The following is a 23,592-nucleotide window of genomic DNA, read 5'->3' on the forward strand; positions in this document are numbered from 1 at the left end:
ATCACCAAATATATTATTTCCTAGTCTAAATGAATTCTTTAGCTATTTTAGACAATAATTTCAATTTATGATAGGAGATATTGCCATGGTAGAAATACTACAGGTATGGCAGTGCGCAGCCTGGTTTGGCCGCTGTTAATCGACCAATCAAAAGGTCGCCTTCTCGCCACAAAAATGGAAGACTTTATGCGCGCGCGATACAAATTTGTTAAGAAAATTTTCAAGTTTTTTTTAAATTTTTCAAAAGTTATCATATTTATTCAACTAGATTTGGTATATTTTATAATGATTCACATACATCAATGATAAAAATTAATTATTTATATTAAATAAATGAATCCAAGTATAATAAATACAACACAACCTCTATTGTTTGTGGCATCAAAAAAAACAACAACAATGAAAATATTATAATTTATTTGTTAAACTGTCTTGGTTTTTTTATTTTTTTTAAACATGCTCCACATATATTTATTAGTATTTACAACAATATAAAAAATAGTTGTCAAAACAGTATGTTAGAGAGAGAGGATCTTATAATAGAGATTGCGTGTTAGAAAGAAAAGCAAAACAGCTCGATGGCGCGTTCTTGATTGGTTGAAAAAATAAGGCTGCGCAGAACGCGACGAAAAAAGCATGGACTACTGCCATACCTGTAGTACTTCTACCATGGATATTGCTAAGGAATTAATTTAGACTAGGAATTAATATATTTGGTTACATACTTTCCCTAGATACATTTGCCATAATTAATTAATCAAAAAGCTATTGGTGACTGTTGCTAAAGATTGGATGTAACCAAATAAATTATTTCATTATCTAGATCAATTTCTCTGCAATGGTTTCTATAATACAATAGAATCATTGTGCCAAATTGATTGTATCTTCAATAGACTTCGATGACATCATAGATGAATTTTCCAGCGACAACGCCAGAAGACAAAAACTGTTTTGATTTTCTAATGATCTATTCTTCATCTATCGGTATTACTTTTAAAATATTTTGTCTTCTATATTAATATCCACAACAATTTTTATTTAAAAAATAAAATAATTTCAGTATATTCTGGCGGTTTTGCTTGTTATATATATTATTGTTAAATACACCTAACAAATGAATTCTTTTTTATATATTATATCGATAAAAATAGGGCGCAAAAATTCCTTGTTACGGCACTGTTATAAAGATAATAATATTATTATTTTAAAATAATAAATCAATTTCAGAAAAACATAAAAAAAAATTTTTTTTTTCTTCTACATGATCATAACTCGAAAACTAATTGAAAAATAAAAAATTGTAATCAAGAATCAAACCCGGGTTATTTGGGGGATAGGGAAGGACCGTCTTGAAAAAATCCTAACACTAAAATATACATATATTTTCTTTTTTTATTAGAATACAGCCATATGGTTATTTGGTTGTTCGCAAACGTAATCCCCAACTTTAATTAGAACATTTATAGAAAATATATCAGTTCCTTTTAAAAGTGAATATTTATTTTTCATTTGGATAGGCAATATATGTTTGACTTCTCTCTTTGTTTCTGTATGAATGAATTTTTTTTCAGAGTCAATAGTAAAATATTGAAACATAAAATATTCATCGTTCCCGATTTAAAAAAAAAATCGAATCAAGGCATAAATCATTGCATTATTAAATTTAATTTTTATAAATGAATTTTTTGTTTTTGTCTTCCTGTAAAATTGAGAAGAAAGAGGGAGACCTCGGAACTTTGCCCGACCATATACCATTATATCATTAGGATCTGGAAAATGATCTGTGAGTATTATACGTTCATATTCATTAATAAATTCACGGCCGAACCGTGGTATTCCAAGGAATATAAAACGGTTTTTCTCTACTCTATCTTTATCATAATCAGTACAGCAACTCCTCAATATTTGTGTACCTTGAGTGATAAGATTTTTCTTAATTTTTTCCCCTTGATGTTTTGAACCGTGAACGCAGTGAGCTAAAAATCCATTGTAGTTTTCAAAAGGAAAAGCTGATACCAAATGTAAAGGACCCCAACGTTCTACGCATAATGCAAGATGTAGTAATTGATGGACATTATATGTGTACTCTCTATCATTGTATAACTCTTTCATATCTCTCACAAATAATTTAAAATAAATATTTGCTCGAAGTATATCTTCTTGCGTTATTTTTTCTTGTATTAAAATAAATAAAGCATTAACAAATAATATCCAATGTTGTATAGATGGTTGAGGTAACTTGTCGGCACAAGATGGAAGAGATTATTATAGAATCCACACTAATATTTCCCAAGCTTTAAAAAAGTGAATTTCGAAAATACTACATGGCATTCTGTGAAAAAAAGATGGAGGTTGAATATTTTTTAGGAAACTTTCAATAGTGTTACGAAAACGTCCAATGTTCCATGGTCATTTTTTATTGGCCCAGCAATTGCCAATTTACTTGCCCACACCAAGTAGCACAGAATGTAAGAATTCAGGCGTAGTACAGGTTGATAACAGAAGTGATGGTATTGTAGATATAATGGTAGTTCCTTTTATTCCCATAATATGAGCTGTTCGGGAATTTTGAGATAACCGAATAGCCTGGTCAGCTTTACTGGCTTGGGCTTTTATGCTTGCGTCAGTTCGTAGTTTACTCAAATTTTCTGCAAATGCATAAACGCGTACAGCGCGCTTCCCTTTAATTATTGTTTCGCATCTTGAAGTCATGATTTTACAAATATTGCATCCAAATTTACCGTTAAAACTTTGCATATTTAGGATATCTGCTCTGGCTGGAGCATCTGCAGTAAATAAAGGAGCTACAATTTTTGAAATACAAACTTGCTGTGTTTCTGGATTAATCCAATGCACGCCATCTACGTATAACTTTTCTAGCTAGGAGCAAAAAGGGCGAAGAAAAGTATTCATCAGAGGTTTTTTTTCGGAGTCATACCAAAGACCAATTACGACAATAAAATTTTCCCTCAAATGAGGTGGTAGCTCACCGATTCTGAACATCAGGGGCTAACAATTACTTTTGCTGCTTTTCACTAAAGATAGATCATCAGTGTTTAAAATTAAAGTTAAATCATAAAGATTCCGATCAGGTCGTGAATTCACTCTTTTATATTCAGACCCATCTCTAATATCAGAGATAATATTTTCGTTTTGAGGATCATTGAACGGTATAAGTTTACTTGAAAGATTTCTATGTTCAAATAAGTATTTGATTTGATTCGAAATATCAAGTTCATAAAAAAACTTTGTTCTTTCAGTTTTTTCACATGCACTGCAAATTAATGCTCGGTTCTCAGTTTCTTTATATTTTCGACATTGTTCACAATAATAATGTTTTATTAGTGTTTCTGGAGGAGCTTTTTGCTTAATGTACTCAAATAATTTGTAGATTGTTTTAGGCATTTGATTGCAATCAGGAAGAAGCTTCTGAATTAATTTTATAAAGCAGTTCAATGTTGATTTCGTAAATTTTTTTTCAAGATGTATTGTCATAAGTTCAAGGACCGCTTTGTCAGTTGTCATATTGCAACCTGAGTAAACAAAGCCAGATTCTATAGAGTTTAAATCTAAATTATCAATGACAGTATCATCGATATTATCTTCTTCATCACTGATATCGTATAGAGGATCATCGTTCATGATTTCTTGCAAATTTTCAAAGCTTAACTCTACAGATTCGATTCTAAGATCAATCTCCTCGTCATTCATTAATATATTTTTATAATAATCTTCATTGTAACTATTATCTGGTGTATCACTGCTATCATCACTGATAACTTCAAAACTATCTTCATTGACAGCAGGTGAAGAGACTGGATCATCCTGGTATTCGAAATTATTCATTCCATCAATAACACACGTTAGTTCGGGATGACTTGTGTACGTAAGACGTGTTCTATATGGTATCTGAAAAACAATGGATTGTAAAAAATACGAATTTTTAATAAATTATTTTTTTTTTCATTATATATTAACAATAATTAAGCAATATAATAAACAGACAATATGCTTCAAAAACAGGGCTGCGTTTTCATTTGTTAATGACAGTAATTATTTTGTTCATAAAATGCAATATCGTAGTTTCTAAACGTATATAAAATACGAATAACAATGGCAGCTAAAAAATTCTAATGTCAGAATTGAGGGTCCGGATGCAATAACTCGCCGAGCGCTCGAAGTCAAGAAACTGCTATGTTGCTGTGGGTGAAAAATAGGAAAAATTAAAATTGAAAAATAAAAAAAAATAAAATACAGTCGTCGATAGAATTAACAAATACATATTTTTCTCCAAATAAATGTTTTTTTATAATAATTAGTTAACGAGATAAAAAATATAAACGAAATTTTTTTTCTCGAAAAAAATCGAGGGGGAAGTCACTCCAAAATTTAGTGTACACCAGATTACAGACTACCAGTAATCATATAATCTTCCCAATGATAACACAAGATTACTTTTTTTGTAATCCCAGTGATTTTTTATGATTACACTTAAAATTCAAAGATTTCATAAAGATTACACGAGATTATTGAAGATTACACCAGATTCCAGATTTCCTTTCTTATATTTTATAAAAATTTTTTTTTATTGAAAAATAATAATTGGTAATAATTGCTTGAAAATACTGATAAAAAAAAATGTGTGACAAATTTTGTAAAAAAATAATTTTATTTGGAAAGGGTAATTTTGAGCCATGTAATTCTCCGACGAAAGATATGTTAAATCAACCAACAAATAGAAAAAAATTTGAGAAAAAAAAGTTTTGCATCAACTTATGCTTGGAACAGAGATGAAGATAGAAGCACATAAACACATGTACAATGACAACCTCGTGACTTCAAGTAAATGCGTAAACAGGCTTGTCCGTGTAGACTCTTTTATGTATGTGTTGAAAAGAACTTGACACGCTTCCAGCCAGTGGTATTGAAATTTTTAAGGGACGAAAGTCATAAGCTAAAGTCAGTATACATTACCAAGACTTTAAAATTGGATAAATGTTAAATTTCTTTTTCTATTGTATGAAAATAAATAAATAATTTGCATTTGATGACGACTTTTTCTTCATACAAAAGTTTTAATATTCTAATGTATTAAATATAAATCATACAAGCAATATTATTTGAAAAATAAATATTCTTATTTCTATTCTATATGCACATGACTGTATTAATTTTTAGATTCTGGTCTAGAATTTTTCACTTAGTCTTTAATTTTTAATGAATGATGAGTTTTTAAGCATTAGAAACTTTTGTTAGATATACCTGTCAGCTCAATGCGTTAAGGGTAGAGACCCCCGTCGTGAGCCTATGCCCCACTACTGACTACCAATATCTAACCATATATATTTACAGTTGTTTTAGTGTCGTCTACATATATTTTTCTATATCTGAATTTTAGAATAACTTATAGGCCAGAATCGTTAGTCTGAAGTAATTATATAACTTTCGAAATAAAATACCATTGATACCCCTTTTTTTTCAACTATAATTTATATTTTTTTATTATCACGAGAAAAATTAAATTTTGATTAATTATAAATGCTCAATTTATTATTGAGCCCTAACCCTCAACTATATAAAAAAACACAAAGGTATTTTAATAAATCGATTTTAGCTAATAAAAAAATTAAATTTTTTTCGAAAATATATGTATTAAAAAAGGAATAATATTATACCGGTATAATATTATGTATGTGCCATAATGGAATCTTTTGTAATAAAAAAATCATAAATTTTTCTGATTTAAAACTATTTTGAAAAATTATATCATTTCAAAATTAATAAACAATTGTAATATTAATAAATGATAGTAATTGTAATATTAATAATAAGAACAAAAAAAAAAAAAACTTACTGGCTTGTCATTATTGTATTTCCATGTTTTGTACTTTCTTTTAAAAACTTGTCGATTTTGTGGTTCTGTCATTTTCTTATGTATTCCCAATCTAAACAAAAAAAGAAACACAGTTTTTTTTACAAAAAGGAGCGTCAAGTATTCGAAATCCCCACTAATTATGTGATTATAGTAATTTTATTTTATATTGATATTTATTAATTTTTAAGATACAAAAAGATATAATACCAAAATAAGTCAAGAAGGAAATATTAAACGCATATAATTAAGTCTTAATCTTTGACAAAATTTTATACTTGACCCCGCCCGGTTCTTCCCAAATAAAATTTAAAGCCTACACACGTCTCGACAACACAGTTAATGGTATTTTCCAATTATCCCTTATTATAAATATGTACCCTTCACATTTTATCTAAGCTTAGGACTGGCAGCGTACAATCTTGTTAACTTTCCGGCATGTTTAAAAAAATATATATATATACATATATATACTTTTTTCGTCAATCAACAATTCAATAATGAATGCGTATGACACAATATGACACGAGCGCCGAATATATATTTTACAGTGTAAAAGGTGGTGTCCACTATGCAATTTTCCCAGATATCACCAAAAATTATAGTTGAATTCAGTTACAATGCTAATAAGCTAAGGGTATAAACTCACGATAAGCCTAATTTCGGTTGTAAAGCGCACTAGCATGTGTAACGAGTTGGGTTGTGTCGAACTTGTAAACATGGCCGTCCTAATTCCCATAAAACTAGTAATATGTCCCCAGCCATCGTGGTTTTTCTAGTAATTTTACGTGTTGCGCATGCTTAGACCACTCAGAATTACGTCAGCCATGTTTACAAGCAAAAGTTAGCTTGTCGTGCTTTTGAGCTCTAAGACATTAATTTAATATAATTCAAATACTTTTCATAGATTTTCAAAAAAATCACACTTGTCACGCTCTATTCTTGTCTCTTGTATATGAAACTACTATGATAAAGTCCCGAGGTTGTGACTGCGCATACATTTATGTAGAACGACTACTAAATTTCAGTAGATCTGCATTGGTGTGAAAGTCTTTAATAAGGGATAATTGGAAAATACCATTAACTCTGTTGTCGAGACGTGTGTAGGCTTTAAATTTTATTTGGGAAGAACCGGGCGGGGTCAAGTATAAAATTTTGTCAAAGATTAAGACTTAATTATATGCGTTTAATATTTCCTTCTTGACTTATTTTGGTATTATATCTTTTTGTATCTTAAAAATTAATAAATATCAATATAAAATAAAATTACTATAATCACATAATTAGTGGGGATTTCGAATACTTGACGCTCCTTTTTGTGTTTCTTTTTTTGTTTAGATATCACATCTTTTTGTAAAGTCCTTGAATCATTCGATAGAAAAAACGATAATATTCAAAAGTATATGTTTTTGCTAGCAACGAACAAGTTATCAATTTTTATCCAGCTAGTATTCTTGCGGAAATAACTGACGAAATAACTAACTTTATACGTAGAACCCAATCAGCGCCAAATTGGCAAATTTGAGAAGCTCGAGGTACAGGACATATTTTCTCCCATTTCCAATGTACGGAGTTGACTCTCCTTCTTTCTAGCCGTCTTGGTAGAACCACAAATGTGAATTTTAGAAGTGGGTATTCCTTTGATTAAGCAATTATCATTTTTACTTGACCATTTAAATTTATTGGTCTAAAACAATGATATCATTAATTTTGAGGACCTCAATCTTTCTTAGAATTTTCGTTGATCTAAAACAATCGACACATGTATTAAACCCCTTTGTGCCACAATGATAGTGATTGATCAATAAGTTCTTGTAAAATGAATGTGTTATTTTTATTTGGTATTAAAAGATTTAAATTTTTTTTTGGAAAATTTAAGGTTTTCTACAATCAAATAACCAATACTTGACATCAATTTTAGGGTGCGAACTCACGACAAGCTAAAATTTCCGCTTGCAAAAATGGCAGTTATAAAAATCACCAAAAAAGTAACTAAATTCTTAAACTTCTATTTCCGTCCTAGGACGACCATTCAGAAAGAACTTCTAGGACTGCCAACTAAATTCATAGTTTGATAATCTGAGACTTGATGAAAATGTGAATAGTGATAATACAAGTTTGTTTTATTTGCATATTTTTCATCACAGTATACACAAGTTTCGTTTTCAGTTATTGTCTTAAGGTTGTTTGTAAATATTTGAGTTTCTACTCGATTTTTTTTTAATTAGGCTTATTTTTTAAATGAAATAATTATCTATCTTGACAAATTATTTCAATTTTTTTTGCCTCGGCTTTTTATAGATAATGAATGTCAAAGTTGACAACTTTTATACACGAGAATAGTGCGAAACAATTTTTTTTTTCTTAAACAGCATATAGATTCGTTGTCTACTCGAAAACTTTTTCTATCAAATTGTAGATAAACGAATATTTGAAAATAAGTTATATTTTTTTCTTAAACAGCATATAGTAGATTCGTTGTCTACTCGAAAACTATCAAATTGTAGATAAGAAAAAAACGAATATAATTTGAAAAAATAAGTTATATTTGCCACGGATTTTAAAAGTTATTCAAGTTTTAAAAAAAAAAATATTTGCTTTCTCGCGGCAAGTGATGCGCACAGACGTGACACACACAAGCATATAATGTAGCTGTGTACTGTACTTGCTTGCTAGCAGTAGTGTTAGTGTCTGTCTGTATATGCACGGACACACTTAAAAGCCGGTTTTCAAGACAGAAGCGCAACAAAATTTCGGGTACCCGGGCATGAGATATAGCGTTACGATATACGGGCCCCTCAAACTACAAATATTGGTTCGACGATGTCTTTTACAAACAACCTCAACCAGCTCAATTTTATGAATTCAACTTGTATAAGCATAAAGACTACTTTTTTCACTAAAAATTTTATTGCACTGGTTACATTTAATTTCATTCTTTTCTTCTATTGTTTTTCATTTGTAAATGAAAATGAATTGTCACCAAAATATCACACAATTGCACACAATACTTAATTACTATATGCATCAATCTATATTGATTTTATTTATTTATTGTATTATTATAATATTAATTACCTTCACAATTAATATCCAAATTTAAACCAAATAAATATATAATTATGAATATTTTTTATATAATACGAGATCACTGGGCGCGCTTCGCGCGCCTGTTTTTCTTATAAAAATGAGAAGATAGTTTTTTAAAAAATATTATCACAATCATACTTTCTCTTGATGTCATTATTCATTGAGCTATTTTGTAAAAATAGTAATTCACATTTATGTTTCAATTATTTTCATTGTTATTTAGTAATAATTTAAAAAAAAAAACAACACTCTGTTCACACGAATAAAAGACAATTTTTAAAAAAGATAGAGTTTAAACAAATTCGTACAGCCACTGTTGAAGCAAAACTCATTTCTTTATGACATTATTGTGGATGTTTAGTTCGAATATTTTGAAGTGAAACTTCTTTTCGCAGGGTAGTGAAAAAAAAATCAGTGTGTCGTCCATGTAACGCTCGGGCAAGCGACCGCTCGGAGCAAGCATTTGCCCATATAACTAATAAGAGTGAGTGAGTGAGTGGCTACGAGCGAAAAAAGAGATATGCTTTGAATGAATGTGTGTGTGCGTTGCCAATAGTGTAGCTGATCGGTTCGCAACGCTTATGAAAATAATGAATCAAAAAATTATAAATGAATACATATACTCAATTGAAAATTATTATTAGTATATTTATGTTATTGATATTATTATTATAATTATTATTTTATTATTAATATCGATATTATTATTATGGATATAATGAATACCAATGATATTATTACTATTATTAAATTGATATTATTATTCTTCATAATATTATTGAAATTATTATTATTTATAATGATATTATTGATATCTATAACGATAGTATAAATAAAAATAACAACAATAATTTCAATAATATCATCGATATTAATAATATCAATATAATATTAGTAATAATATCAATGGTATGAATCATATTAATAATAATAATAATATCGATATAATATTGATAATGATAAGATCAATACTGACATTAATATTCAAGTATAAATATTAATAATTATTAGTATTTATATTTCAAATATTATTATTATAAATGTTATTATTAATATAGTTAATATCATTTATATTATGACTATAGTCATTCCTAATTCCTAATTCCTATTCCTAATTTATAATGTTATCAAAATTATTATTGACATTTGTATTCTGTATAATATTATTGAAATAATTGTTATTAATATTATTAATATCGATATATATTAATAATAATAATAAAAATGCTAATAGTACTGTTAATAATATTCAAATATAAATATTAGTAATTATTAGTGTTTATATTTCAAATATTATTATTATAGATATTGTTATTAATATCAATAAGATTGTTAATAATTGATTATATTATTGAAATTATTGTTATTATTATCATTTATATATATTCATAGTACAAATAATAATAATAATAACGATAATTATATGAATAATAATAATATTGATAATAATTTTAATAATATCAATGGTATTAATAATAATAATAATATCAATAACGATATAATATTGATATAATTATCAATAACGATATAATATTAATAATATTATCAATATTTATAGTTTGGATATTATCGCAATATGATCGATATTGTTATTATAAATATCATATTGATATCATCATTTATACTATAATAGGATTCACGGTCATTTTCCCGTGTAATAGAATAGGGTTCTTCGATTCTTAGAAAAGGAATCGATCTTCAAGAATCGAATTTGTAAGAATCGGGAAGCCGATATATCGCCACAAAAAGTACTCGATTCATAAAGAATCGATTAAGAAATCGTGTTTTTATAATTATTTTTTTATTAATTTTTTAAATCATACATTATTTTTTATGTATACACAATATTAATAGAAAAAAAAACGAATGAAATTGAATGAAAAATATGATGTTGAAAAAGAGAATATTATAAATATTAGTAATAAATAATTAAATATTATTATTATTCATTAAATATTAAATATTAAATAATATTCATATTTATATTAGTATTTATTATTTAATATTAATATTTATTATTTATATGAGAACGGTCATAGGCCAATCCCCAATCATCAAGTGTCAACGAACTTTGTTGTTTCTTTCTAATTTTTTTTCTTTTTTTATTTTATATTAAAAAATAGTTTAAAATAAATACAAATGATGGCCTAGGTTTATAAAACTTAAAACAATGCACTTTGTAAGGGAGAAAAACAAGACCGATTCTTTTGGCGATATTCGGTGAAAAAAATTCATGAATCGATTAATCGGCTCTGAAAAGAATCGGATACTTGTACTCGATATGAATCGATCCAGTACTCGAGTACTTAAAAAATCACCGAAAATCAAAGACCCCTACACTACAAACATTATCAATATTATTAATATCATCAATAATATCATCATTTATTAATTGATTGTCAATATTATTGAAGTCGTTACGAATATCTTGACGAACTGCGAAAGAAGTTTCACTTCCCTCGCGCGTACTGCTAACACACACAAATTTTTTTATTTCACTATTCAGTTTTTCATGGCTGAGTATTTTTGATAACTTAATCATTCAGTTACAAAAAGAGCAAACTATAATTATGTTTTCTCATGTCTTTTAAAAAACCCTTCTCATAATTTACCCATAATACTTTATTCATCAAAGTCTCGATCACTTTATTTTCGATTCTTTTATTTCTGTGATGCAATTCCCAATTAATTAATTAAACATTCATTTCAAAATTACTCATGTTCATAATAAAATATTTCTAAATAGAATTTTCCCGAAATCATGATTCCTATATTCAAAAAACACCTCATGAAAAAAACTACAGGAAAAAAAAATGTAAATTTTATAAATTAATATGGTTAAGCTTGTGTTTTCTTTTTTAAATTGTAAAATTCATATTAAAAAAATATAAAAACACGTCTCCGTTTTTTCATTTTATTAATAGGTAATTTTCATTTGATTTTGTCCTTAGATTCTTCTTTTCCTCCGTAAAATATTAATTATACAATTTTTTTATGATAAATTTTACTTTTCATTTTTGTCCGTGCAGTACTTCTATCCTAAAAAATTTTAAAATCAATTTTGACTCTTTTTTATATTTGCTATAACTTGTACACGAAATACGACGTTTCCTGCTTCAAGTCATGTACATAAAACATATATTTCTAAATAGAATTTTTGTGAAACTATGAATCTGAGACTTCAAACTCACCCTCAATAAAAATCTCCAAACAATTTCATGAAATGATTATAACTCTTTATTTTATGCAGTTTTATATTTGCCACGACTTGTAGATAAAATAAATTCAAAAAGTGGCTAATATTTCGTTTTTCTTAAGGCATTTGTCAAATCATAAACTAAAGATCTGAAAAATCATGCACCTATTCTAAAATCTTCTTTTTCAATTATTTTTCATTTATGTTGATTATTAATTTTCAAGAAAATTTCGACATTATATTTTCACGAATAACATATAATTTATAAAACAATGGAATTTCCGGCAACCTTTGTCGAAAAAAAATCCATTTCTTTATAACGTTTTTGTGCTTACTTCAAACATTTTCCATTTTACTAGTCCGTTTTCAGGGGTACGTATATTTTTGATTAATTAATCATTCATTCACACAGAGCGAATTATTATGTTCTTAAGTATTTTTAAAAAAAAAATTCTTCTTTATAAATATGATCCCGAGTGGAAATCTGGTCAGGCTAGCCCGATTTGACTTCAAGTCTTGATTGAGACTTGATCAATGTTCCCTTAACACTGGAAGCCTGATCGAAATTTGATCAATATTTGATCAAGATGCTTGATTAAGGATAACTCGATCAAGATTGGATCAAGGAACCCTTAACTCATCCTTAATAAGGCCAGCCTGATCAAGAATTGATGAAGAAAACCTTAACTTCTCTTTATTAAGGCCAGCCTGATCAAAGAACTTCTTCAAAAAAATTGCCTAGCTTAGATACATGTAAGACTAATAAATATTTTCCAATGAAATTTTAGTGAGATCATGACTAATATCAAGACAACACCAACATATTATTACCTTTAAAGTTTCGAATCCTCATTTTATTTGTTTCAATTTCTTTTCATTACATAATTCACCACAACTTCTAAACAAAGTGTGACATTACTCATTTTAGTGAATTATTTATAAGATGTGAAAGAAGAAATTATAAAAATAAACACCTATGCCATTAATCATATCAACATGACCAGTTCCATCAATAAATTATAACAGTCATATATTTATCAATAGTTATACTGAAATAATCAGTTTTTTTACTTAAAGAGACATGTATATATGTATATATATTCTACTTTTTTGTCAAAATAGAATGATTACATTCTCAATTGTCAATAAAATGTGAATCCTTTTTTTTTTTTTTTTGTTTCTAAATAGGATGTATGTGGATATTATATAGATACATACTTTTATTTTCTTGTACATAAGCCTATTGATTTTTCCATCATCATATTAATAAAGTTATATATAAATCAGTTCATTTATTATCAATAAAAACAGTTATTATAATTTAAAGACTATTTTTTGTTCAAGCGATCTGTCAAATCTTGATTTCAAAATATATAAACAAATAAATTTATTGATTACCTTAACGACAGGAAAAAAAAAAAAAATGTGAGTGACTGAGAAAGAAAATTTGTTTATTTATTTCATTAACAACCGACAAAGACAGATTGACAAAGAGAACCAAATAACCAATCAAATCTTAGGAAGATCGATGACAACTGTCCTTTTTATATAAGGAACATAATAATATATATATATATATTACCAAAAGCACAATAAAAACGGAAAGCTATATAAACAACAGGTTACGTTCATCAGCAAACATGTGTATGTTGTATATATTACCATAATTAGCATGACTGGCATGTGCTATAATGTATGTGCTAACTTTACAGACCTGAGATTCGCGCCTATATCCCAACAACATATGGCGCGCGCACCATCGATGCGATATTGAATGACATATGACATATACAAAGGTTTTTTCACACCATCTAAATATGTTAGCTTTCTTGCTCTATAGACCGATGCTTTTGGCAGATGATTCAAAAATTCAAAAATAAATCCTTTCGTAAATAAAAATATTTTATATTTTTGTTTACATATGATGTAAAAAAAAAAACTCATTAAACTTGATGGAAAGAGAAATAAACAATAACATGTGACTTGGGAACATAGCTTAAAGTATCATTATTTAATTTGCGCCATCGATGCGATATTGGATACTGAAGTGAATATAAAGGTTTCCCACACCATCTACTATTACCTTGCACAATTTTATTTTTATGATGTTGTCAAATTGCTCTGGATTTGGAAACCATATTGCTTTCTCTGATTTGGTTTTATAATGTTTGTCAGTAAGTTTTAAAAAAAAGTATACATCTTAAAAATCTGTTTTTATTTTTATTAAAAAGTTTCAATTAATTTATAAGATGATCAGAAGACAGAATAATTTTCACATCAATCAAATAATATATTACAAAAGGCACAAGAAACAAAAGCACGATAAAGACAAAAGGATGTATAAATAAAAGGTTACGTTTATCAGCAAGCATGTGTATGTTGTATATTAGTACATTAGCACATTTGATGAGCAGGATTCGCGCCCATATCCCAACGGCATATGGCGCGCGCACCATCGCTGCGATATTGAATACTGTAGCACCAACGATGCGATATTGAATACTGTATATGATATAAATAAAGGTTCTTTCACACCATTCTACTATTATTGCTCAATTTTTATTTTATAAGGTTGTGAATTGCTCCGGACTTGGCAGCCATAATGCTTTGATCTGATTTTGGTTTTATAATGTTTGTCAGAGTGCGGTAAGGTTTTATAAAATTTCAAGAAAAGCGCAATTTCTGAAAATGATTTTGAAGTTTAAAAGAAAAGTATACATCTAAAAAATCTGTTTTTTTTTTATAAAAAAGTGTGATATTGATTTAATAAAATGATCAGAAGACATAATATATTTATCTGATCAATCATATTTTAAAATAATTTCCCGAGAAATTGGAGGGTTAGGGTTAGCTTTGTGTCGATAATATATAGGCACGGTAGTTAAATCTCGTTTCTCCCACTTTTTTGTTTTTTCTCATACTTGACGCGAGGCACTACCGTGCCTCTTGATTACCACACGCTAAATACGCAAGTATTATCGTAAGAATATTTGAGTATAAAAAAATTTTTAGTCGTATTGCAGTGTTGCCACATAGACGATAATAATGGTACACAAATTTTGAAAACACTTTGAGTAACCAGTTTTAATTTTTACGACAAAAAACTTTGCTTTCAACCTCGACTCAAATAAAAGTGCCTTCGAGACTCGAAGACAGAAAACTCTCTTGAAAATTTTATGGTTTCTATACCGGAATTTATTTACGTCTTTTACCTACCCTCTAATTTTCTCAGTAAAATGTTGGAAAAGATAAAAAAAAAAAGAGAGAAGCAGAATAATTTCATGGCACAATACTCAGAATTTTAAAAAGTAAATGGAGAAAAAAAAACGCAAAGAAAACCTTCAACTTTTTTTTTCTAGCCTTATTGAAAAAAAAAAAAAAAAAATTCGGTATAAGTTTTTGGTTTTCATTTCTATTCAGTTTTCAAATATCAAATTCTAAAATCATTTTTTTTTTTATGAATGATATCAGTATTTTTTGAAAAAATTATATAATCAATTTTTTTTTTTTTGTTAAAAGATGTCAGTGATGGTGCATAGGTTATTATTAATATTTTTTTTTATACTTTAATAATTGTAATTATGAGTATCAATGAATAAATAATAATATTAGTGAATATGTGTACCCAATAAGTATGGATTAGATCTCGATTGACCGCTACAGAAGTGCACAGAAGTAAAGGTTTCACACTTGAAGCTAAGCACCATCCGTGGGCCCAGAAAAAAAAGAAAGGATGCTTGGCTTGATGCCACAAAGAAATTGTAGGATTGCGAAGGTCTGGCTTTTTTGTATGACCAATAGTTGCCTATCGTCAACTGCTGTAGTTACTTGTCAGCCATAAAATTTGTTTTTTGATTACTTCATTTACCACGTTTTTTTTATTAAAGTTTTCTTAACAAATTACTGATAAAATTACAAAATAATTTTAATATCAAATATATTTACTAAAAAATTTTCATATTATTTTCAACCGTGCTGTAAAAGTTTTTTTTTTTTGTTAAATTAACCAAGTTTTTTTATAAATGTTTGTTTTTTTATAGAAGTTTTGACTTGCCATTTAAAAAAAAAAAAAATATTTAATACGTTTTGAAGTTGCAAAAAATATGTCATTGAGTAAGTTCTTTTTCTATACTTTTTTTTTTTTTAAATAATATACGTAATAATGCTTTTATTATTTTCAAATCATAATATTATTTAACCAACTATTATTATTTCTTCTTGAGTATGCCGATTTATTTTTCATTTTTACATAAAAACCGTTATCAAACGAGTTAAAAAGTGAATTGTACTGTTTTGTAAAAGTGATAGAAATTATAATTTTTTCTATTATAAATTTAATTTATTTGTTATTTTCTATTGATATATAAATCGTGATATTAAAAAAAAAATATTAATCATATATGTGCAAAAAAAAGTTTAATATTCTTGGAAATATAGCAAGTGTATGGGTATTCATCATGCCGATTCCTCAGTTGTTTATATATAAGTTTGACAGTTTTTTTTTTTCTGTGGCCTTATATAAGACCTTCAATTTTTTTTACCTACTCATTGTTTGAAAAAAAGATGGGCATTTAACGAAATAAAAAATAAAAATGAAAAAAATTTACGGTCTAAATTTCCTTTTTTTTTTAAATATAACTCATCATAACTTTCTGAAATATTGTTGGATCGTTTTGAAATTTTAAATACATATCACGTACAGTATAGCGATGCATTTAGTAACGATAGAAATTTGATTTGCGTTTATTGTTTATTTATAGAAAATTTTTATTTAATACTTGACGAAAACTACGTTTCTTGCACTTTGACGCAAAAAAGTATCGACGAAATTTTATGACCAAAATAATTTCGAGTGACAACTTTGTTTATTAGTATGTCATAGAGTTTTCCTGAAAATTTCAGCTTTTTATGTCCATAAATAAAGAAGATATTGATTTAACAACAAATTGCGTGCCTTCAATACCCTTTTTAACAAGCACTCAGACCAAAACGACAGCGCATTTGTTATTTTCATAGGTACATAAGGCTTGTATATATCTCGTTGTGACTGTAGCGTCAGTGTTTTACTGTGCAGTATATCACTGCATAACAGTTCTTCTTTTCAATCAAATTCGTTACGAGAAAAAAAAAAAAAAAAAAAATTCGATCTAAAATTTTCAAAGTCTCGCGATACCGGTGAGACTTTCAGTCGATACTCTCGGTATCGGTATCGTTTTGTTGACTGAAGACGATCTCGGTCTCAGTACCGCATGAAGCCCTATTAAGTATACAAACTATTATAAATCACACGCATTTGTGCGTTTTCTTTTTATTTTTTCAATAAACTTCGATTCTATTTTTATTAAATTATTATTATTATTATTATTTGTTTTTGGTAGTTATATATATATTAGACCGTTTCAAAAAAAAAAAAAAATTTTTTTTTTTCTCTCCCACCCCCTAAAATCTTAGTATTCAACAAGACAAACAATCTACTATTTTCAATTTTTTTTTTTTTTTTTTAATGTCGCTCATCGACTTTGAATATTTTCCATTTAAAATACATGTAAGCAAAGTGTTTATTTTATACTTTTGTTCATAACTTTATCAATTTTTAAGCTAGAGACTTGGAAATACGACCATTCGAAAGCTTAAAAAAAAAGCTTTGAAATACATATTGGAAAAAAAATTTTTAATCATCTGTTTCGCGGCTAGAAAACTACGTAAACGTTTATTTCTAAACAAACGATAATTTATTTATTCGAAGACCTCTGGGCATTCATATAAAATTAAAAATTCGGCATATAAGATATAGTGTCTAAAGCTTTTTAATTAAGCTTTTTAAATAATCATCTTGAATTGAAATATATTGATTATTTCGAAAGTTATGATTTTTTGAAACACCTAACCGAAAACAGCATTCATTCGTTTATAAAAAAATTGCACAAATAACATTGTTTTTTTTTCAGTGTTTCAAAAAATCATAACTTTTATAATAATCAATAAATTTCAATTCAAGATGATTATTTAAAAAGCTTAATCAAAAAGCTTTAGACACTATATTTTATATGCCGAATTTTTAATTTTATATGAATGCCCAGAGGTCTTCGAATAAATAAATTATCGTTTTTTTAGAAATAAACGTTTATAAAGTTCTCTAGCCACGAAACAGTTGATCAAAAATTTTTTTTCAATATGTATTTCAAAGCTTTTATTTTGAACTTTCGAATGGTCGTATTACCAAGTCTCTAGCTCAAAAATTGATAAAGTTATAAACAAAAGTATAAAATGAACATTCTGCTTACATGTATTTTAAATGAAAAATATTCAAAGTCGATGAGCGACATTGAAAAAAAAAAAAAAAAAAAAATTGAAAATAGTAGATGGTTTGTCTTGTTAAATACTAAGTTTTAGGGTTAAAATAAATGATATCTCTCTTTTCTATTTAAATTAATAGGTTTTTATTCATTTGCTTTTATATTGCAACTGCAACTTAACTCTTTCTCTCATCTCTTTCCCGTTACTAAGGTCGTCATTTGTTCTTAACTAATTCTATATTGTCTGTCTCTGTCTATCATAAGGGAGGAGGGAGCGATCAACTTCATATTCGTAACACTACCCTCCGCCCAATGAAAATTGTCGTCCCGACAATCCGTAACCTACAGCTCAAGAATGTTCAACAATCTGATCCATGGTAGAAGTACTACAGGTATGGCAGTAGTCCATGCTTTTTTCGTCGCGTTCTGCGCAGCCTCATTTTTTCAACCAATCAAGAACGCGCCATCGAGCTGTTTTGCTTTTCTTTCTAACACGCAATCTCTATTATAAGATCCTCTCTCTCTAACATACTGTTTTGACAACTATTTTTTATATTGTTGTAAATACTAATAAATATATGTGGAGCATGTTTATAAAAAATCAAAAAAATAAAAAAACCAAGACAGTTTAACAAATAAATTATAATATTTTCATTGTTGTTGTTTTTTTTGATGCCACAAACAATAGAGGTTGTGTTGTATTTATTATACTTGGATTCATTTATTTAATATAAATAATTAATTTTTATTATTGATGTATGTGAATCATTATAAAATATACCAAATCTAGTTGAATAAATATGATAACTTCTGAAAAATTAAAAAAAAACTTGAAAATTTTCTTAACGAATTTGTATCGCGCGCGCATAAAGTCTTCCATTTTTGTGGCGAGAAGGCGACCTTTTGATTGGTCAATTCACAGCGGCCAAACCAGGCTGCGCACTGCCATACCTGTAGTATTTCTACCATGATCTGATCGTATCAATCAGATCCCTGACCACTGGGGATTCTCGAGTTATCCTAAGATGTTGTTCAGTATTCACTCACGGTTCAGGGGAAAACCCAATGTAAAAACCCTGAACGAACAACATTTACAATTCTATTTTATATCTACAGTCAATTTTATTCAGTCAATAGAATATCTTCATTCAATCTATCTTTTTTTATTGAGTTATTCTTCTCCTAGATATTTGTCTTCTCCTAGATGATTAATTGTATTTATGATTGCAATTTAATTATTCCTCCATGTAGTATAATATCAACCTGAATAAGTAAATTAAGAAACCCTAAAAAAAAATATAATTTGCATAATTATGTTAAGTTCGTTTTCAAAGAGTCCGAAAACAAAACAACAACAATTATCATTTTACTAGTATTTTCATCTGTGGTGTACACCCATCAATAACCAAGTCACATTCATGTTTTATATTAAGGGCCATTGATGAGAATTTCTCATCAAAGGGACAACACGTCCGCCATGATTCCAAGGAATCATACCAAGGCAGTGACTAAAAATTTTACCTAGGATTTTTTTATTTATTTCTCAACCTTGTTTCCTACTGAAACAAGGAACCTCAGTCCATTGAGGGCCATTTTACCTTAAACCTTGTTTTCTACCTGAAACAAGGAACCTCAGTCCCTCGAGGGCCATTTTTACCTTTTAACCTACTTCTTACCTGAAACAAGGAACCTCAGTCCATCGAGGGCCATTTTTTACCTTAAACCTTGTTTTCTACCTGAAACAAGGAACCTCAGTCCATCGAGGGTCATTTTGCAAAATTCACATTCTTTTTACTTGAAGTTTATTTTTATTTCATGTATGCATAAATTCTGTTTACATGTAAACTATTTAGTTAATTTTATTTTAATGATTCTTTTTATTTTTATCACAACTATTTGCATAGTGGCCGAATTTTTTGTATTTGAAACAAACAATTCCAGATTTATTTTTATCAATTTTTTCTCCAATTGTCTTGTTTTTATCACAATAATAATTATTTTTTAGAATAGTTCTTTCATATTTACGATGGTACTTATATTTGTTATTATTATAATTATTATTTTCTTGATGTGAATTATTTTCTCTAAATAACTGTATTATTTCTTCTCTCATTATTTTTCTTGATTTTTCTAGTTCCTTTCTGATTAAATTTCTAAATGCATTTAATTTATCGTCGAATTCTTGTAAATTTTTTGCTCTTTTAATTCAGATGTTTGTCACTTTTTTAATATTGATTCAAATATTAATCACTTTTTTTTTTTTTTTATTAATCACGTTATTTTCTTTGTATTTTTATTTTTGATATTAATTCTGTGAGCGTTTCACTATTTTAAAAATAAAATAGAATTCAATTCAAATATCTTAACGAATTTATATTTCTTATTTTATTATTTATAATCCTTTCTTTCTATTTTATTTTTAATTTTTCTTCTGACACCAATGTTACGTTTTAGGGTTAAAATAAATGATATCTCTCTTTTCTATTTAAATTAATAGGTCTTTATTCATTTGCTCTTATATTGCAACTGCAACTTAACTCTTTCTCTCATCTCTTTCCCGTTACTGAGGTCGTCATTTGTTCTTAACTAATTCTATATTGTTTATCTCTGTCTATCATAAAGGAGGAGGGAGCGATTAACTTCATATTCGTAACAATATATACAATTGTACCCATCATATGTTTGTAGTATAGTGTACATCTCTAGCGCATACTGCTTGTATTTATATGGATAAACAGACGCGCGAGCTTAGGCGTTCACGAGAGAAGGGGCCGAAGACCACGCATATATAGTCCTAACGGCAACTCGCAATTTGTTGTTAAATTAATAACTCGGTAAATAATTAATAAAAATATCTAAAAATTCGTATAAAACTTCTTGATATACTGCTCAACAATATTGCCACTGACAAGTTACTCAGTTTTTAAATTTCTTCGACTCTTTTTTCATTCAAAGTTAGACAGATTGAATTTTTCCTCGACGTTAAACAATCATATAATAAAAATTAAACAATATAAATAAATGAGTTTTTTGCTCATACTGTTGTAATCGGCAGCTTATAATGAAGCTACAGTCAAAAATTCAAGTCGATTTATTAATTTTTAAAGAAGTTGTCATGAGTTATATGATTAAAAAAAAGTATTTTTTTCAAAAAAAAAAATTTTGTTTTTATTTTTTATCACGTTAACTAATTATTATTTAAAAAAATTTATTTGACGAAAAATATGTATTTTTCAATTCTATTAACGACTGTATTTTTTATTTTTCTGATTTATCAATTTTAATTTTTCTTATTTTCCACCCACCGAAACATAGCGTTTTCTTGTATTCGAGCGCTCGTCTGGTTATTGCATCCGGACCCTCAATTATTCTTTCCTGACTCACTAACACTGATAATTTTATTTTTTTTAGAATTTCACTATTAACCCTTATCAACTTGCTGAATTGCTTGTCACTTAGATCCATGTCTCTCACTATTATTTCTTTTTTATGTAACAATTCACTTCCATTTTTCTAGTTCGTCATTTGCCAAAATAAACTCCACTTTTTCTGCTAACGTTAGGTATTTACAAATATTTCCCAATGAGTCTAAATCCAAGCCTTTGTTAGCATTCATGTTGTTTTTGTTTATAATAAAAACATATTTTTTTTATAAAAAAAAAATTTGTTTTACCACTATTTTTTTTGTAATGTTCAATGAAATTTAAATACTAGTTTTTCTGCGCTGTGATTCTCCTGGCTCGCTGCGTCCCTCCCGACTCCGCTTGTAATACTCTCCTCTCCAGCTGATCACGAGTGTGTAGTCTAAGTTATTTCCCCTTGATTTCTTCTTGCCGTCGGCCCAAGGTTTCTTGATACTCCAGTCAAGCTGTATATGGGGCATTCCAAGTCAAATCACCGAGTCATCGGCCTGACCCCTACCGATTCACTTGGAAATTTTTTTCTAGGTGTATTTTGGACCAAAAAACGACCTTATTTCTTTTGCCACCATTTTTACACCATAAAATAATTTTTTTTTTCCTACTATCGAGTATTTCTCAAATTAGACCAGGTTTAAAATTCTGAAATTTTTCCTATATCATCTCGAGGTAAAAACAAGTCACCCATAAAAATTTGGGAATGGGCCGAGAATAATTACTAATTTTTTTATAACTGATTGAAAAAAAATTTTTTTACCAATTTTGAAATAATCTAATTTTAGAATAATCTAATAATAGTTTCTTGTAGAGAAATCGAAAATAAAAATAAATGATATCTGGGCAAATTTTGGTTCTTTCCATATTTCGAGGGTAAGAGCTTCAAAAATTGAATTTTAAGCATCGCAGTTTTTTGATCTTTCCATCCTTAAATATAAGGAAAAACAAAATTCATCAAGATATCATTTATTTTTATTTTTGATTTCTCTACAAGAAACCATTATTAAATTTTTCTATTTTTAAAATTCGTAAAAAAATTTTTTTTAATCAGTTATAAAAAAATTAGTAATTATTCTCGGCCCATTCTCAAATTTTTATGGGTGACTTGTTTTTACCTCGAGATGATATGGGAAAAATTTTAGAATTTTAAACCTGGTCTAATTTGAGAAATACTCGATAGTAGGAAAAACAAAATTATTTTATGGTGTAAAAATGGTGGAAAAAAATTGAAAAGAAATAAGGTCGTTTTTTGGTCCAAAATACACCTAGAAAAAAATTTCCAAGTGAGTCGGTAGGGGTCAGGCCGATGACTCGGTGATTTGACTTGGAATGCCCCATATATATAGCGTGTGGCGACGTTGCCATTTACCTCTATATACAGTGTGACTCGTTGCTGGTAGATTTCGCCCATGTTATGTTTATATTGTATTGTGTGTATGATGTAGTGTGTACTTGTTATTGTTTTTTTTTGTTTATTAATTTTTTTGTGTAGGATTCAGGGTAAAAAAAGAATATATCGTTGAAGGAGGATATTATATAAGGAAGATAAAGGATCGCTTTCTAACCCATTATGTCACCCTCTTTATTTTTTTGAATTTACGTTATTTATTATATATAAAAAATTTTATTATTATTAATTATTTTATTTTTTCCCAAAAAAAATTATTTATTTTTTTTGTTTTAGGTGTTTTTTTTGTAAAAAAAAAATTTATTTTATTTTGT

At 27.8% G+C, this 23,592-nt stretch overlaps 1 protein-coding gene across 2 annotated transcripts; it reads right to left on the minus strand.

Moving 5' to 3' along the window:
- Window positions 1-1,330: 1,330 nt before the first annotated feature.
- LOC122849115 lies at window positions 1,331-22,173 on the minus strand. Of its 2 annotated transcripts, none has more exons than XM_044147711.1 (2): window positions 21,881-22,173; window positions 1,331-3,909 (listed from the first exon to the last, which is right to left on the minus strand). In XM_044147711.1, the coding sequence occupies exons 1-2, from the start codon at window positions 21,917-21,919 to the stop codon at window positions 3,010-3,012; spliced, it is 939 nt and encodes a 312-aa protein (XP_044003646.1). In that variant the 5' UTR covers window positions 21,920-22,173; the 3' UTR covers window positions 1,331-3,009. The 2 variants fall into 2 exon arrangements, with proteins under 2 accessions (XP_044003646.1, XP_044003651.1); XM_044147716.1 differs by having other exon boundaries at window positions 21,760-22,115.
- Window positions 22,174-23,592: the final 1,419 nt, after the last annotated feature.

This window comes from Aphidius gifuensis, linkage group LG1, assembly GCF_014905175.1.
Source record: "Aphidius gifuensis isolate YNYX2018 linkage group LG1, ASM1490517v1, whole genome shotgun sequence".
Lineage (NCBI taxonomy): Eukaryota > Metazoa > Arthropoda > Insecta > Hymenoptera > Braconidae > Aphidius > Aphidius gifuensis.

Bases quoted from the DNA above. Each gene is read 5' to 3' on its own strand.
- LOC122849115 (XM_044147711.1), bottom strand. From the start codon at position 21,919: ATGGATCTAAGTGACAAGCAATTCAGCAAGTTGATAAGG. The intron at 3,910-21,880 runs GTTAATAGTGAA...ATTGTTTTTCAG, and splicing joins AATTCAGCAAGTTGATAAGG to ATACCATATAGAACACGTCT.